Source organism: Hemicordylus capensis, chromosome 1, assembly GCF_027244095.1.
Source record: "Hemicordylus capensis ecotype Gifberg chromosome 1, rHemCap1.1.pri, whole genome shotgun sequence".
NCBI lineage: Eukaryota > Metazoa > Chordata > Lepidosauria > Squamata > Cordylidae > Hemicordylus > Hemicordylus capensis.
Genome location: NC_069657.1, coordinates 419,706,841 through 419,722,026, shown reverse-complemented (window position 1 = coordinate 419,722,026; position 15,186 = coordinate 419,706,841). Strand labels below are relative to the sequence as shown.

The window sequence follows — 15,186 nt, the reverse complement described above, 5'->3', positions numbered from 1 at the left end:
ATCACTCAACTTTCTTTTCTGATTGTCAACTTTCTTGTCCCCCACCCCCACAAAAAATCAAGTTATTCACTTTCAGTCATTATATTCTAACTGCCATATCAGAAAGATGCCTTAATGCCTCAATTTACAAAAAATCAGTTTTAATAATCACCCTTGTCAGAATGTTGTCAAAATAAGAAATATTTGGAAATGCTGTAATCTGGAGACCTTTTCCACCATGTATGCATAAAAGATATATTCAGATAGGCTTTGTGGCACAAGTGTTTGAAATTAATCAAACTAAGAACAAGCAATATTGTTTGTAAGGAAAGACAACTTAAACAAGTTCCCTATGAAGTAAGTTTAACTGGCTGAGATCCAGACGAAGTTACTCAGTAGTACTACTACCAATATTTATATACTGCTCTTCAACAAAAGTTCTCAAAGTGGTTTACAGAGAAAAATAAATGTGAACTGTAGGACTGTCTACAACTAACAGTGCTAGGATCCAGAGAGCTACTTGAAGCGAGAAAGAACATTTGCCAATCAGCAGAACCTCTTGCTATATATTTAGGGGCTTTTGACAGCAGTTTCATGTGGCATTAGGAGAAGACAGCCACTAAATAAATACAATCTCATAGCCCGCTTGAGTACCTAGAACTAATTATGGTATTGTTTGACTCCTACTTACCATATTTTATAATTTATTTATGCACAAAAAAAGATCTCGGGTCCAACTGCATAGACTTCATCTACTTGAATTCTCAACTCCAGCTATTTTGAACTATCAACTGATAATTTAAGCCAAAGATTTAGCACAATATCTAGAGAAATTTCCTTAATTAGTGTATAAAAGAGCATGTTTTATATACAAAAATACATTTTACAAAGAGAATTAAAAAGCATTCTGAATATGTACATAAGCTTACACCATCAATACATATTTAAATAGAAGTTCAAGAGCAGAATTAAATTTGTTTAGCCTTCTGGATTATTGGCTTCTCCTTAGTAAGGCTATTTAAATCAATTGGTGTGTATTTTTTTGTTTTAAAGAAATAGTAATTATGGCTATTTTGAGAAGTTTTTTCATTGCATTTCAGACAAATTTATACACAGCAATTCCGGTTAGTAAAAAAAAGAAAATACTTAATAGCGTTGACTTTAGAAATTTAACAAGTCTCACCAACTTAGTGATGGTAATTAAGATATATAGCTCCCAAAGTGGTAGGATGTTCAGGGAAGGTCTTTGCACAGTGGGGATGCTGGCTTCTTAGGGTTGTTTTTTTTTTTTTGGAGAAAGCACTGAAAACTCGAAGTGCCTCTATAATAAACATAGATATGAACTAGAATATAGGTTGAGCAGACATTGTATGGCAAAGCAAGCAGGCAGTGCCAGTCCGACAGCAACATAAGACTGTTTCCCCAAATCCAGAATGGCCTCTTTACAGAGCTTCTTGAGCACCTACTGCCAGAGTCAGCCTGATCAACTTAGTTTCAGCCCTTCAGCACTGCAGGTGAATATGACCCAAAGTACATTCCATTAAGCAATACACCATCAATGTTTTTTAAGGGGCAATCCCTGAACTTTACTTAGCAGGCTATCCACCTATAAGTTCAACACAGTTTGACATTCATTTACCTAGGTATATGGTGTGATCAGAACAATTATAACCAATACATAGACTAATAATCCTAAACTGGAATTCCTCAAGTGTAGACTGAAGTGTCAAAAAGATGATAAAAATATTGATAGCCTGCAAGACAAATCTTGTATCACTGTTTTAATTCTCTCCCCGATCCATGGAGATGATGAAGAATCCCAAATACTTGCCTGGGCCAAACTACTTAGTGGCAGAATCTGGGTCCCCATTACGTAGGAAATTTCAAGGGAAAGAGAACTGGGGGTGGGGTGGGGTGGATGCTTAACACTTCCCCACCTTCCACTTCTCCCTTGCACACTTTCCGAAGCTGGGGTCCTGGATACATAAATGCCATGGTCGGGGTGGGGTGGGAATGGGAGGTTGAGTGAAGTGAATACAAGAGAGAAGCAGCAGGTATGAGAAGAGTTAAACCCTCCCTTCCCCCTACAAATCCCATCTCTCTCTCAACACTCTAAGGTTTGGTGGAAACCAGTGTTCCCTCTAAGAGGGATTCCCAGATGTTGTTGACTACAACTCCCACAATCCCCAAGCAAAATCCACTGCAGCTGGGGATTCTGGGAGTTATAATCAACAACATCTGGGAATCCCTCTTAGTCGGAACAGTGGTGGAGACTCAAGTCTGCTGCCAAACGTCTGAGTTAGGCCTCAACTACATTGAATGTTCAAGCAAGAACCTGTACAAATACTGTACAAATAAACTTTGAAATTATTTTGACACACCACAAATGCAAACTATTGCTAGATTCCAGAAAGCCCTCATTTGTGCATGTGACAGCATGTGTATCTCCAGCAGAACCTTTCAACTTTCTTCTTTGAAACCACAGCTACCAACGCTGCATGGGAAGCTGTTTCTGAAGCTCTCCATGGCATGGAATCTTCTGCTTCCACAGAAGTTGAGCAAGAATTTCTGCCATGTTAATGCACAGCTCAGTGCACTGTGGCTTTCTCTTTCTCTCTGGAGTATCTCAATCACAGGGTTTTTTTCTCATTCAAGACGTCTTAAGTTGATCATGTTTCTGTAATATAGTGAAAGTACAGCTGCTTCAGGTTTCCAACTCAAAGGGCAATGCTCAGTTTTAATGCAAGTTACTTGTCCTCATCGAGCAGCCAAAGAGCCTTGTGGAAATATATATTTTAGAAAGTGCATAGGTATTGGACATATTTAGACCTAGGCAACAGGCCCTTCTATAGCTACCAGATAAAATCTGCTAAATTATATTTCCAGAGGATGTTGCTATTGCAAGAAGTCCATGTTTTTGTCCTGTGGACAAATTGCTAGGAATGATAAACAGAAGTCACACATAACCAAGTGTCTGGGGGCAGGGGGAGGAATCACTCAAACTAATTGTATTATAGGACATATATTGAAATTTTAGGCCTGAAAGCACCAAAAAACCCCACAACCTTGTTCATGTTTCAAGCTCAATTTTCCTTCGCCGTAGTGGATAGTGTTTCTGTGGGGAATGCAAGGGTTTCTTTAGTTTCAATAGAACAGAATTACTCGTGGTAGTTTCTGGTGGTGTGACTTCCACTTGTGCCATAAGATTCGTTGTTATTTTGCATTTATTTTCTTCTTTCACTTCAGAGCCAGAAAATATTTCTTGGTGGAGTTTGCACAGTTCCAAGGTTGGGTACAGAGACAATGCTTTTGAGAAACCTTCTCCTTTTTCTGTGAGGGATGAGAGAGACTGGGTGGTGGTGGTGGTGGGGGGACAGATTTGAAATAATTAGACACGAGCAATTATGAATTAAATATTGCCATTCATAAACTGCCTTCAGAGAATATCAACAAGAGGCATATTCCAACATTTGCTCACAAACCACTAATGTCAAAAGTCTGTACTGGCAATGCATAGCAATTCCAATATACATTCCAAAGACTCGCCTGAATGACATTTAATTTCTCCTAAAGACTTACATACTACAGTTATATAGAATGACTGGCCTGGTTCAACATAACATTAAATCATTGTTTATTTAACCTCGTATTGTATGTCTGACCATCCAAACCAATACTATTCTACAAACCATGGTTTGTGAGGAAAGAACAAACCAGGATATCAAACTATGATCTGAAACTATTACTGTGTATTTTCACATTGCTGCAGTGACTGTAATGCTATCCTTCAAAACAACATATTCCAACAAGCACAGACACAGACTGTCAGTGACAGAAGTCAAGCTGAAAAACTCACTTGAGCTTTGGTAAGTTTTTAAGATTTTCTTGGAGGTAGTTTAAATGATGCCTGAGGTAACTTTTAATGACCAACAGCTAAGCCAAAAGGGAGTTATTCATTTTCTTTCTATTGTGAAATGCATGATCCATCCTGAGTTTTCAACACACAGTGGCGTATGCTTACTATTCTTAAGTGATGGTTTTAGAAGATTAATGTTAACACCACATGCTGCATTTTATATCTTGGCATTTGATATAATAAAATTAGGGGTTCCTTAATAGAGAAGAACCTACAATAGTTACCTTGAGAGTAAGCTTCTAGTCACTCACAAACCTAGCCTGGCCAGCAATGAATGCAGGCAAAAGGACCCAAGGGATTAAGTCATTTTTGCTTCGAGGTTAAGTGTGAGAAGTAGCAGGTAGGTCCTGAACAATAGGCCTAATTAATTAATAGGACAAGTTAGAATCCACTGTAGTAAATTAAAATAATTTTTGTCACTCTAAAACTCAGAGAATATTTGTCTTATGCCTTAGTTCAATTATGACTCAGAAAAATAGCTAAACCTTCCCAAATACAACCACAGGTTTTTATTTAACAAATGTGTTTCTACTTCAGCAAGTGTCCTGTGGCAGTGTCTGAAAAAATAAGCTAAAATGCTTCTGGCTGAGGATACCACCATTGTTTACCTTAAAAGATCTCACCTTAAATGACTCTCCAATCTGTCTGGCTGCAGCTTCTGTTGAAAGCCTCAGGTCTGTCATACGAGACTCTGCAAAGAAACCGAACCAAAGATAAAGTGAGAGAAAAAAGCCACAACAGCATCATGATGGGGAGTCTACAATTTTAAATAGCTAAATGGTTAATTTTAAACATTTTATTTCACTCTAAAATATCCTACGTTTCTGAATTAAAGGATATTGTCGTCAGTATGGGTTTTCTGCACTCTGATTTTCCTAATAGATGGGAAAGTTATCCAATAATAGAAGAAAATCTTGCAGACTGGAGTCCTCTATAGCCCATTATCTTTATAATTAATTCTCTTAGCCAGCCATGCGTGGGGAGGTGGCAAGGCTATGCGTGCCGGCGAAGGAGGCACCTGACTGGCTGAGCTCCGGTTAGCTGGCAGAGGTGCCTGATTGGCTGGGCGCTGGTTGGCCCAGCTGCTATGATGTGGCGGCGGTGGCCTGGGTGGTGCTGGCAAGGATCGGGAGGTGGGGGCGAAGCCCCCATGCCTGTTGCAGCCTGGGGTGGGAGGGAAATGGGCAGCGGGGCTTCCCTGTTCGCCACCCTGGAGGAGGAAGGTGGCAGGGGGCGCCCAGTGAAGCTCTATGTAGGTGAGGGGGAGGAAGGAACAGAAAGGTTAGAGACACTGCATGAGAAGCTGTTTCTGAAGCTCTCCATGGCATGGAATCTTCTGCTTCCACAGAAGTTGAGCAAGAATTTCTGCCATGTTAATGCACAGCTCAGTGCACTGTGGCTTTCTCTTTCTCTCTGGAAACAAAAAGCTGTTAGAGGCTGTTGGTGGGAGGGAAACGGGTGACGGGGCTTCCCTGTTTGCTGTCCAGGAGGAGGAGTGAGGGCAGTGCCCTTTTCAGCCACCCGCCACCCGGTGAGGCTCTGTGCATGTGGCGTGGATGGGCAGATGGGCAAGAGAGCGTGGGGATGGAGGGGAGAGAGGAGAGACCAGGGCAGGAGGAAGGGGGGGGGGACAGTCGGCCCCAAAGAGCACACAGTTCCTCTGTGCGGGGTCGGCTAGTCTTATTTTATAACCCAATAACTTTGGCCTTCAAAACAGAAGTTATACAACCCTGACAGTCAACATGACAAGTCAAAAACAAGTATAGAATGGAAATCCAAATATCTGTAATGTATACACTGCTGAAACTGAATATAATCCTCTTTTCCTGCCCCAACCAGGGTCCAAGGACAGTGGAAAAGTATAGAAACCCAGGACTAACTGGGTTGCCAATAACAATTTCAAAGGGAAAAGGTAGATGTCTCCTTTTCAGACATCACCTCCAAGGCCCTCAGGCAACAAACTAACGTAATTAACATGTGGGCAGGTAAAAATAAAAATTTTTTTATTGGCTAGTAGCTTTTTTTGATTTATTTGCAAGACTAGCCAAAGTAATGTTTTTTTCAGTTCTCCGGTTCTTTTTGTTTTTCCTTGATGTTTATTCTCTTTAGCTGTTTTTGGTTTTTTAAAGAAAAAAAATCTGACTCAAAGTACTAAACAGCTATGAATGCCAAGATACTCAAGTATATACCTTTTATAATAATGAATCCACGTAAGTAAACATACTTCAAGAAGTACCTGAAATCACATAGAAAATAGGTTCTTCTCCATAAACACAAGGCCGTTTAATCCAACTCCTGCATATTCCTAATAGTCTTCTATTTAATGCATAGGACTTAATATGGAAAGGAAGGTCAAATGAGTTATGCCAAACTCAGGGATGCAATTCCTGCCTGTGAGGTCGAGAACTCTGTTGAGAACTTGCAATATGATCATTCAAAATGTTCATTGATCACATTTGCTATGCATAGAATACAGTGAGGCACTTGCTTCAAAGCCTGTGCAGAGTAAACCTGAGTAGGGCATATAAGGAAGTCTCTGTCAAAAAGAGTTTATCATCTACCGTAAGCCCTGGATCACATGTTCAAAACTTCCCCACATGAAGTGACCTGTAGCTGCAGATTTTATACCGAAAGCATGCTTACAGCAGTAAACACTTTCTGAAGTGGCAATTCTCTTTATATTTTATACTTAGCAGGGGCAGAGCAACTGGCCATATTCAATTCCAGCACAGCATCCTTTCAGCGGCTGCCGCTGGTGTCCACCTTTTGTTTCTTTTGAGACTGTGAGCCTTTTCAGGGTAGAGAATCATATACTTATTCTTTGTAAACTGCTTTTGAGAACTACTATAGTGAAAAGCAGTATATAAATAGTAGCAGTAGTAAGCACTATAAAGCACAATGCAGGTTTATCAATTCATTGCCATGAGGTGGATGTGCACTAGGAGCTTTGACCATCCATGAGTCCCTACACATCTGCTGCATGCTTACAAATATGTACCTCTGTTTCACACTTGCTACTGCTGAAAACAGTCGCTCATAAAATGTGAATCAGGCAATCAGCCCTGACTCACAAGTCTAGAGTCTTTCCTAAATCACATAATTGTTTGAGAGCGTGAGCGATTGCCTTAATGAAAAAAGTGGCCCTGGGTTAGGTGTATAGACTCAAGAAACAGACACCAAGGAATGAAAGAGGCACACACATCACAACACAATAACTGAAGTTGGCTGCAGTCAGGATGCTCTGGGCAACTACAGTTGCACTATCAAGGACCCATCATGGATTCTATGCAAACCTGCTGAGAACGGGACCTGTGGCAATTCCTTATCAGGCAACAGAAGCCCATGTATTTGCTGCTTCATGGACAACCTCCACTCTGTCCAACAAATCTGGGGCTATTGCCAGATCACTGCAACAACTATTTTCTTTCAGCTTGCACTGTCAACAAGATGGACCATTTCTTCAAATGAGTGGAAAATGTGACCTCCCCATCATACGGGGCTGTTTTGAGCAAGCCTGTTGGAGGACTGCACAGTTCCCTCAGCTGATAAAATGGTGCAAGTAGTTTCAGCTAAGCCCTGGTTTTCACGCTCTGCAATTACAATCAGATTCTTTCATTAACAGAAACCTGGTGAGTGAAAATACAACATCAACCACACACATGCACAGAAATAAGCATGCACTCACACACACTGGAAAACCTACCCAACAAAAACTCTCTTTTGGGTCAAACTAATGAGAATAAGAAATTATAAGAAGTGAGGTGATTAAGCTGAAAGCAGTTTTTGAAATGTTGATATTATGATAGTAAAAAGAAAATGAAATTAACCAGAACATACCCCTTTTGTACTTTCCCACACATTAAACACACAAAAATGTGACTCCTTGAAATGACACAAAGAAGGAACATTTCACCCAGGAAAGCACAACACTAGCAAAGACAAAACTTTCACAGATGCTATACAAATCCAGACTATAGAAGGCAAAACCCCTAGCAACTTTCTAGGTGACTCATCAATTAATATAATAGATTTTGCACTTGGGATCAGGAGCCATCCTAAGATGGTACAATCAGCTGGACAATCTTCTGCAAGCTAAAAGGGTTGAGAGCCTGTGTGATGTAGCTGCTTGTGTCTCTGATCACCTGGAATGATCCCAGCTCTCTTCCTTCCTTCAGATCCCTCCTAAAATATCCATCTTTTCTGTGAAGTGATTGGTACAACTCCTCCCGAGTCCATACCCTACTCTAACTAGGACTGAGCCAAAACATCCCCCTTCACAAATTTACCACCGCAGTAGTAATTTACTGCAGTAGACTGGAGTAAGGGAAAGAGCAACAATTTCTTAGGAGAGAGGAGAATGTTTTTGATAAATTTTGGGGTGGGGGGGATTACTAGGGCAGCATGACAGCTTAAATTAAAAACAACAACCCTGTATTGCTGCCATTGAGGAGGTCCGTCTCCAGTTGCCACCAACTCGTTTGGTGGCTACACAGAGACGAGCCTTCTCGGCTGCTGCCCCGAGATTGTGGAATGCGCTCCCTGCTGAGATACGATCCTCCCCATCTCTCGCAATTTTCAGAAAACACCTGAAAACACACCTCTTCAACCAGGCTTTTTCAGCTTTTAAAAACTTGTTTTTAAATAGTTCTGAATATTTAATTGTTGTTTTATGATGTTTTTAATTGTTAATTATTGTTTTAGGTTTTATAATTTTTGTTTTAATGATTAATTGATTTTAATGGTGTTTTAATGTAAACCGCCCTGAGCCTTTTGGAAGGGTGGTATAAAAGTTTTAATAATAATAATAATAATAATAATAATTATTATTATTATTATTATTATTATTATTATTATTATTATTTACCACCCTTCTTTGAAAACTCCCCCATGTTATCCTCTCCCCAGTTTTCAGCCAAGGGTTAATCAGTCCCAACCAAGTACATATAAGTGAAACACACTCATTCTTCCCCTGCCTCTCCCTTCTGTCAAATTTCAGATTGTAAGTTCTTAAGGGAAGGACCTGTCCCAGCTCATCCGAGAAGATGCTGAGAGAATTCACTCCCTCAGCCTCACTTACCCCATAAAGACAAAAACTACAGACAATGTTATTGCAAATACATTGCTCTCTCTTGAAAATAGAGTTGAACAATATAAAATGATCCGGTCCAGCAATTCTTATGCAATCCAATTAGTCAGACTATTACATGACAGCATCTTTAAAAGGTACTTGATATTCAGTAGCTGAGGGTTATTTATGTGGTTTCCAAAACACAGGGAAATGAAAAAAGGAAATGAAAGGTAGTGAGTAATCTAAATATTTTTGGTTTCTGGCCAGCAGAGGGATAGATAAACACCCCAAAACACTATGCAAATACCCACATTCAACAGAGCACATAAATCTGTGTGATATTTTGGTTAATCATTTGTTTTTTTGCTCAGTTTAGAAACACTAGCTGTTGGGCACAAACAGAGATTCTGAAAGCACTCAAGTTTATTACGAAATACTTTATACCTCTTCTCAAAGAGACTTACAGTCCTTATAGCATTCATCCTCACAACCAGCACACAAGGTAAGTAATTGGACATGAGACATTTCACTAGATCTCACTAGCTGCAGTGTGACCAAAGCCAGATATGAGGGGAAAACGTTTTGCTGCAAGGTAAACAACAGCTCCTCTAAGAGGAAATTTGTCTGAACTCAAGTCAAAATTGATAGTTAGCAGAAGAAACATTTCACATTTGTCCAGCTAAGGGTGTGTCTAGCAAACTGCTAATGATAATGGAGGCAACACTGGTCACATTGCATTTTGAGATCTGCTAGCGAGTGTTCCTGTTTAGTGCTCCACTTGGGAGGCTTCCAATCAGAAATCTGTATCTTACTAGAGAAAAATTTCTACTCTGGACAAGAGGGTGTCATGCTGTTCACATCCACTAGCTAGTTTCACGGCCATTATCCAAAAACTTAACACACTGAATTTGCTTGTTGGCGCCCACACACACCAGACATCTCGCCAACTTCCTTTGCTAGTATTTTTTTTTTAACAGAAACATCCTCAAAATCTCAAATCCAGCTCCTACAAGGTACCATCTCAAGTCCCATCTGCTTCCACCTTTTGGACCAGAGCCTTATTGGGATGCAAATGGGTACACAAATGCAATTGCAAGAATTCAATATTACTTTAGGAAAACATTTTTTAAAAGCCAGCTGATAATTCTGGGAGTGTTTATGAACAGGAAGTGTGCTATTATTAGTGTCAGGGAAAAAGTGAAATGAAACACAGCAAGACTGCTGTTCTGGACACATTTGCAACAGAATTTGACAGGTTATTTATTGAGTGTCTGCTGAATAATCCTGTTTCACAGTGATCAATACTGGCTATTTATAGAGAAAGTATGCCTGCAACCTTTCTGTGAGTATATCTGCAACCTGTTCATAGTTTAGCCAGTATCTAGCACACCATCTGAATTAGCAAGAAGGTTTAGAACAAAGTGTACTGAAACACTCATCTTGTTACCACAGTCCCTAAGGAAAGTGGTACAGTCTAAACCACAGGAAGGGCATTACAAATACCACATTAAATAAACCAACCTTATTTCCACATAACACCGTCCACAAAAGGAAGAGATTGTGAGCATGTGTGACTGTTATACACTATGAAAGACAATAATAATGCAGTACTTATGACAATGTAAACATTGTAAGGCTAACATTAAGTGGTAGAATTTCATGTGGTCAAGTACCTACCTTGAGAAGGTTCTGCTTTTATCTCTTGAGGATTTACCACAGGTTGATAACAATCCTGCATGAGCAAAAATACATTTAGCCACTGCTACTAAATATTTGGCTTAGCTTTGTGTATAAAGAATAAGAAACTGGGTGCATTGTAACTGGGATGCAATAGAGTTTATCTAGTAGAATCCAGCATTCTTGTTCCGTTAGTGAGAACTACTAAACACAGATCTATTTTGTTCTCTTATTCCATTTACCTAGGCTACCTAAATATTGCCATTGCAAAAGAACACTTCATTCTATCAAATTATATTGCAGTTTAGAAGAAATAAGAATATCTACAGAGAGAAACAATGCCCCCTACTGCATGGTTTAGGAAATGGCATTATTTCACAAGTCTTTAAAAAGTCTATTCTATCCCCCACCCATAAATTAGGTGCAGTACAGGTATGTCATTACCAGGATGTGTCTGTAACAAGAGCTACGTAGAATGAAGATGATCAGTAGTGTCCTATACAAACAAATACTATGCTTATCTAAAAATTCATGCTCATAATGTTATATAAGTCTTAATAGATAGAAATTCAGTTAAGTATTCATCAAAACACTTTTAAAAACAACAACAAAAATCAAATGACTAATAATTTAGTTCACAGATACATAAAAAGATTACTGGCTAAGGTAAAGTCTTTTCTAAAATTCTAGAATGTGGTCACATTCTTATTAGGGATGTGCACGAACCAGTTCGCAGGCCATGTTGGAGACCTGTGAACCGGTTCGTTTGTCCGGCGGTCCAACGAACTGCCGGCGGGGGTGTGTGTTGCTTTAGGGGCAGGGTGTGTTTGTACTTACCCCTCCCATTGCTTTTCCTCCTCCAGCACTCCAGTTTTTGGCAAAATCTTCGGAGCGGCAGCATTCCTCCCTGCTGCCCCTGCCCCCTTGTTGTTCTCCAAAACTGGAGGTAACACGGGCGTATGCACCCTCCGCCGTGCGCGTCACGCACAGCACTGTGATGTGCGCGGCATGCATGTGCCTGTGTTACTTCCGGTTTTGGAGAACAAGGGGGCAGGGGCGGCAGGGAGGAATGCTGCCGCCCCAAAGACTTTGCCAAAAACTGGAGCGCCGGAAGGGGGAAAGCGGCAGGAGGGGTAAGTACGACCCTCCGTCCTTAAACCAACCCCCGTCTGCCAGCATCGGACTGTGCCTCCGCGGTCCGTGCACACCACTAATTCTTATTGGGTTTGTAGAGCACTTGTTTTTAGGATTTGTAGGATAAGCCAAGCAATTTCCACCTTTGATCTGCATAAGTGGTTTCTTAACTGCTCATTCAAACAGACGAAAAAGAGGGATCCATGTATCCCACAAGGAGAGATTTTTCACAGAAATTGTTACTGCTTAACCTGTTGGATGAAAGTTTCTTACTACTCCCTCACATGGGAGCTATTGTTTCCAATGCACACATACATACTGCACAATGCTAGTGTTGCAGCACAATTACAGCCTAGTGTAAGAGGGGCCCACAAAAATATGAGCTTTTAACACATACTACGTCTTAATGCATATTGAAAACCTTGTGGGCAGAAATGGCTCAGTATCCCTGTTCTATACAGTACCTTGCACAAGAGACTGACTAAAACATCAGCAGCAAGTCAGCTAAGAGCAGAAAAAATAGAGCAACCAAGGCTGCAATTCTGTCTATGCTTCCCTCTAAGAAAACCCCACTATGCACAGGACTGCATTTCAAGAAAGGCCACCATGTATTCATTTTTAGTTATACTTGGTAATCATGCACTTGCCAACATGGCCTCATTTCCCAAGATTATCTTCCTGAACCCAGCTGCATCCATCCATATTCAACAGTGGCAAAAATGGAGGGAGGGGCTTATTTTGGGGTATAAATTAAAAGCTATGAATATCTTAAATTTAAGAATTTATTATTTATTTATTTATTCATTCATTCATTAATCAAACTTATATACCACTCAAACTTTCATCTCTGGGCAGTTAACATAAAACAATTAAAACACATATAAAAGTTAAAACAAATCAAAAGTTTAAAATCAACCATAAAATTAAAACAGACAATTTAAAAAAGCTGAGAAAGCTTGGTTGAAAAGATGGGTTTTCAGGTGTTTTTTAAAAATTGCCAGAGATGGGGAGGATCGTATCTTAGTGGGGAGTGCATTCCACAATCTCGGGGCAGTGACCGAGAAGGCCGAGATGTACCACTGTTCTGAGGTCATTGATCTGAAGAAACGGGTGCAGCTGGCGTATCAACCGGAGCTGATAGAAAGCACCCCTGGCCACTGCCTCAACCTGAGAAACCAGGGAGAGGTGTGAATCCAGAAGTACTCCCAGACTGCGAACCTGTTCCTTTTGGGGAAGTGTGACCGCATCTAGAACAGGTAGATCAAAATCGTCTCTAGAGTTCTGACCCCGCACAATAAGTACCTCCGTCTTATCTGGATTCAGCTTCAGTTTATTCTCTCTCATCCAGTCCATTACTGCTTCCAGGCAGGCATTTAGGGAGCATATGCCAACTCCTGAAGAAGTTGACATGGAGAAGTAGATCTGGGTGTCATCAACGTACTGGTAACACCCAGCTCCAAATCCCCTGATGATCTCTCCCAGTGGTTTCATGTAGATGTTAAAAAGCACTGGAGAAAGTATTGAGCCTTGAAGGACACCATACTTAAGCTCAGATTTCGAAGAGCAACAGTCTCCAATCGACACCATCTAGAATCTGTCCGAGAGGTAGGAGTGGAACCACTGTAAAACAGTGCCTCTCACCCCCAACAGTTCCAGAAGGATACTATGGTCGATAGTATCGAAAGCTGTTGAAAAATCCAAAAGGATCAACAGAGTCACACTTCCTCTGTCAATTGCCAATTGGAGATCATCCATCAGGCCGACCAAGGCAGTCTCCACCCCATAGCCTGTCCGAAAACCAGTTTGAAATGGGTCTAGATAATCAGTTTCCTCCAAGACCGCCTGGAGCTGAGAGGCCACCACCTTTTCAATTACCTCGCCCAGCCATGGGAGGTTGGAAACAGGCCTATAATTGCTCAACTCTGAGGGATCTAATGCAGGCTTCTTTAGAAGAGGTCTAATGATTGCTTCCTTAGGACAAGGATGCATCCTGCCCTCCCTCAGAGAAGCATTTATGATTTCCACCAGGCTGTCTACAACAACCTCCCTGCTAGATAGAACAAGCCATGTTGGACAAGGGTCAAGGGAACAAGTGGTAGGCCTCACCGCTCCAAGCAGCTTGTCCACATCCGCAGGAGTTACAAACGGAAACCGATCTAGTCAAATGGCATAAGAGGAGTTATTGGACACCTCCAGTTCAGACCTCAAATTAATTGTGGAGTCTCCATCTAGGTCAGCCCGAATCTAAGAGATTTTATCTGTGAAAAACTCTTTAAACATATCGCAGCGAGTAACTGATGACTCCAAATTCTGGTTCGGGGGGTGGGGAGATACTAGTCCCCTCACAACCCTGAACAACTCCACTAGACGTGAACTTGCAGAGGCAATACGAGCAGAAAAGAACCGCTTCTTTGCCTCACGTATTGCCTGAGCATAGATCTTTAAATGTGCTCTATGTCGCAATCTGTCGGATTCGAACAGTCTTTCTCCACTTGTGCTCCAGTCGCCTGCCTTGCTGCTTCAGCCCCTGTAGATCTTCCGTATACCAAGGGGCCAATTTTGAAGTGGGTCAGAGGGGACGCTTGGGAGCAATTGTGTCTATTGCCCTGGTGAGCAACTTGTTCCAATTCTCAACCAGGGCATCAACAGGATCACCAGCAAAGCCAACACTGAATCCCTCTAAGGCTTCTTGGAATCCTACTGGCCACATATGGGCATGTACTTCGCCCCTGCGGAGGTGGGAAGTGGTTGTAAGTCCAACCTTAACCAGATGGTGGTCCGTCCATGACAATGGGGAAATCACCGGAGTCCTCACTCACGGAACACCACCCTGATCAGAGTACAAGACCAAATCAAGAGTGTGACCTGCAATGTGTGTCGGTCCAGAGACCACTTGGGATAGGCCCATAGTTGTCATGGCCGCTATGAACTCCTGAGCTGCCACGGACAGATTGGTCCCAAAACGAACATTGAAGTCCCCCAGAACCAAGAGTCTGAGAGACTCCAACGTGAGTTCCGCGACCAAGTCCATGAGCTCAGTAAGGGATTCCACTGGGCAGCGGGGCGATCAGTGCACCAACAGAAGTCCCAATTTATCTCTGGTCCCAAAACTTAAGTACACACATTCAATATGGTCTGGTACCCTAACATAGACCTGTTTCCAATTGACTTCTATATATCAGAATTGTACTTGTGTTTAAGTTAGACTCAAAACAGGATGCCACAAGGAAAGAAAAAGGGGACCTATGCTATTTTCTATTGCAAATGGGCTTGTCAATTAGGAGTCCACCCGTCACACCCAGGACCATTCATTCACACTAGACCTTGTATTTTACTTTAGCCCAATGAACACCTCCAAAAGAGAGGTGATTCAACATGCGATATCAAAAGATCATTTATCAATAAACACTAA

General features: G+C 41.3%; 1 protein-coding gene across 2 annotated transcripts in view; it reads right to left on the bottom strand.

The window, feature by feature from the left end:
- Positions 1–802: 802 nt before the first annotated feature.
- The window catches only part of NSL1 (NSL1 component of MIS12 kinetochore complex), a 27,148-nt gene continuing 12,764 nt past the window's right edge, over positions 803–15,186 (bottom strand). Inside the window, exons 4-7 of one of the 2 annotated variants that reach the window (XR_008319564.1) lie at positions 10,641–10,695; positions 6,085–6,131; positions 4,519–4,586; positions 3,262–3,328 (exon numbers count right to left, since the gene is read on the bottom strand). Coding sequence is in view for 1 of the 2 variants with exons in the window: in XM_053310122.1 (XP_053166097.1) it covers positions 3,050–3,328; positions 4,519–4,586; positions 10,641–10,695 (402 nt within the window). In the remaining variant the exon portion in view is untranslated. Of the gene's footprint in view, positions 3,329–4,518; positions 4,587–6,084; positions 6,132–10,640; positions 10,696–15,186 lie in introns of both variants that reach the window. The other variant, XM_053310122.1, reaches the window with a different exon arrangement.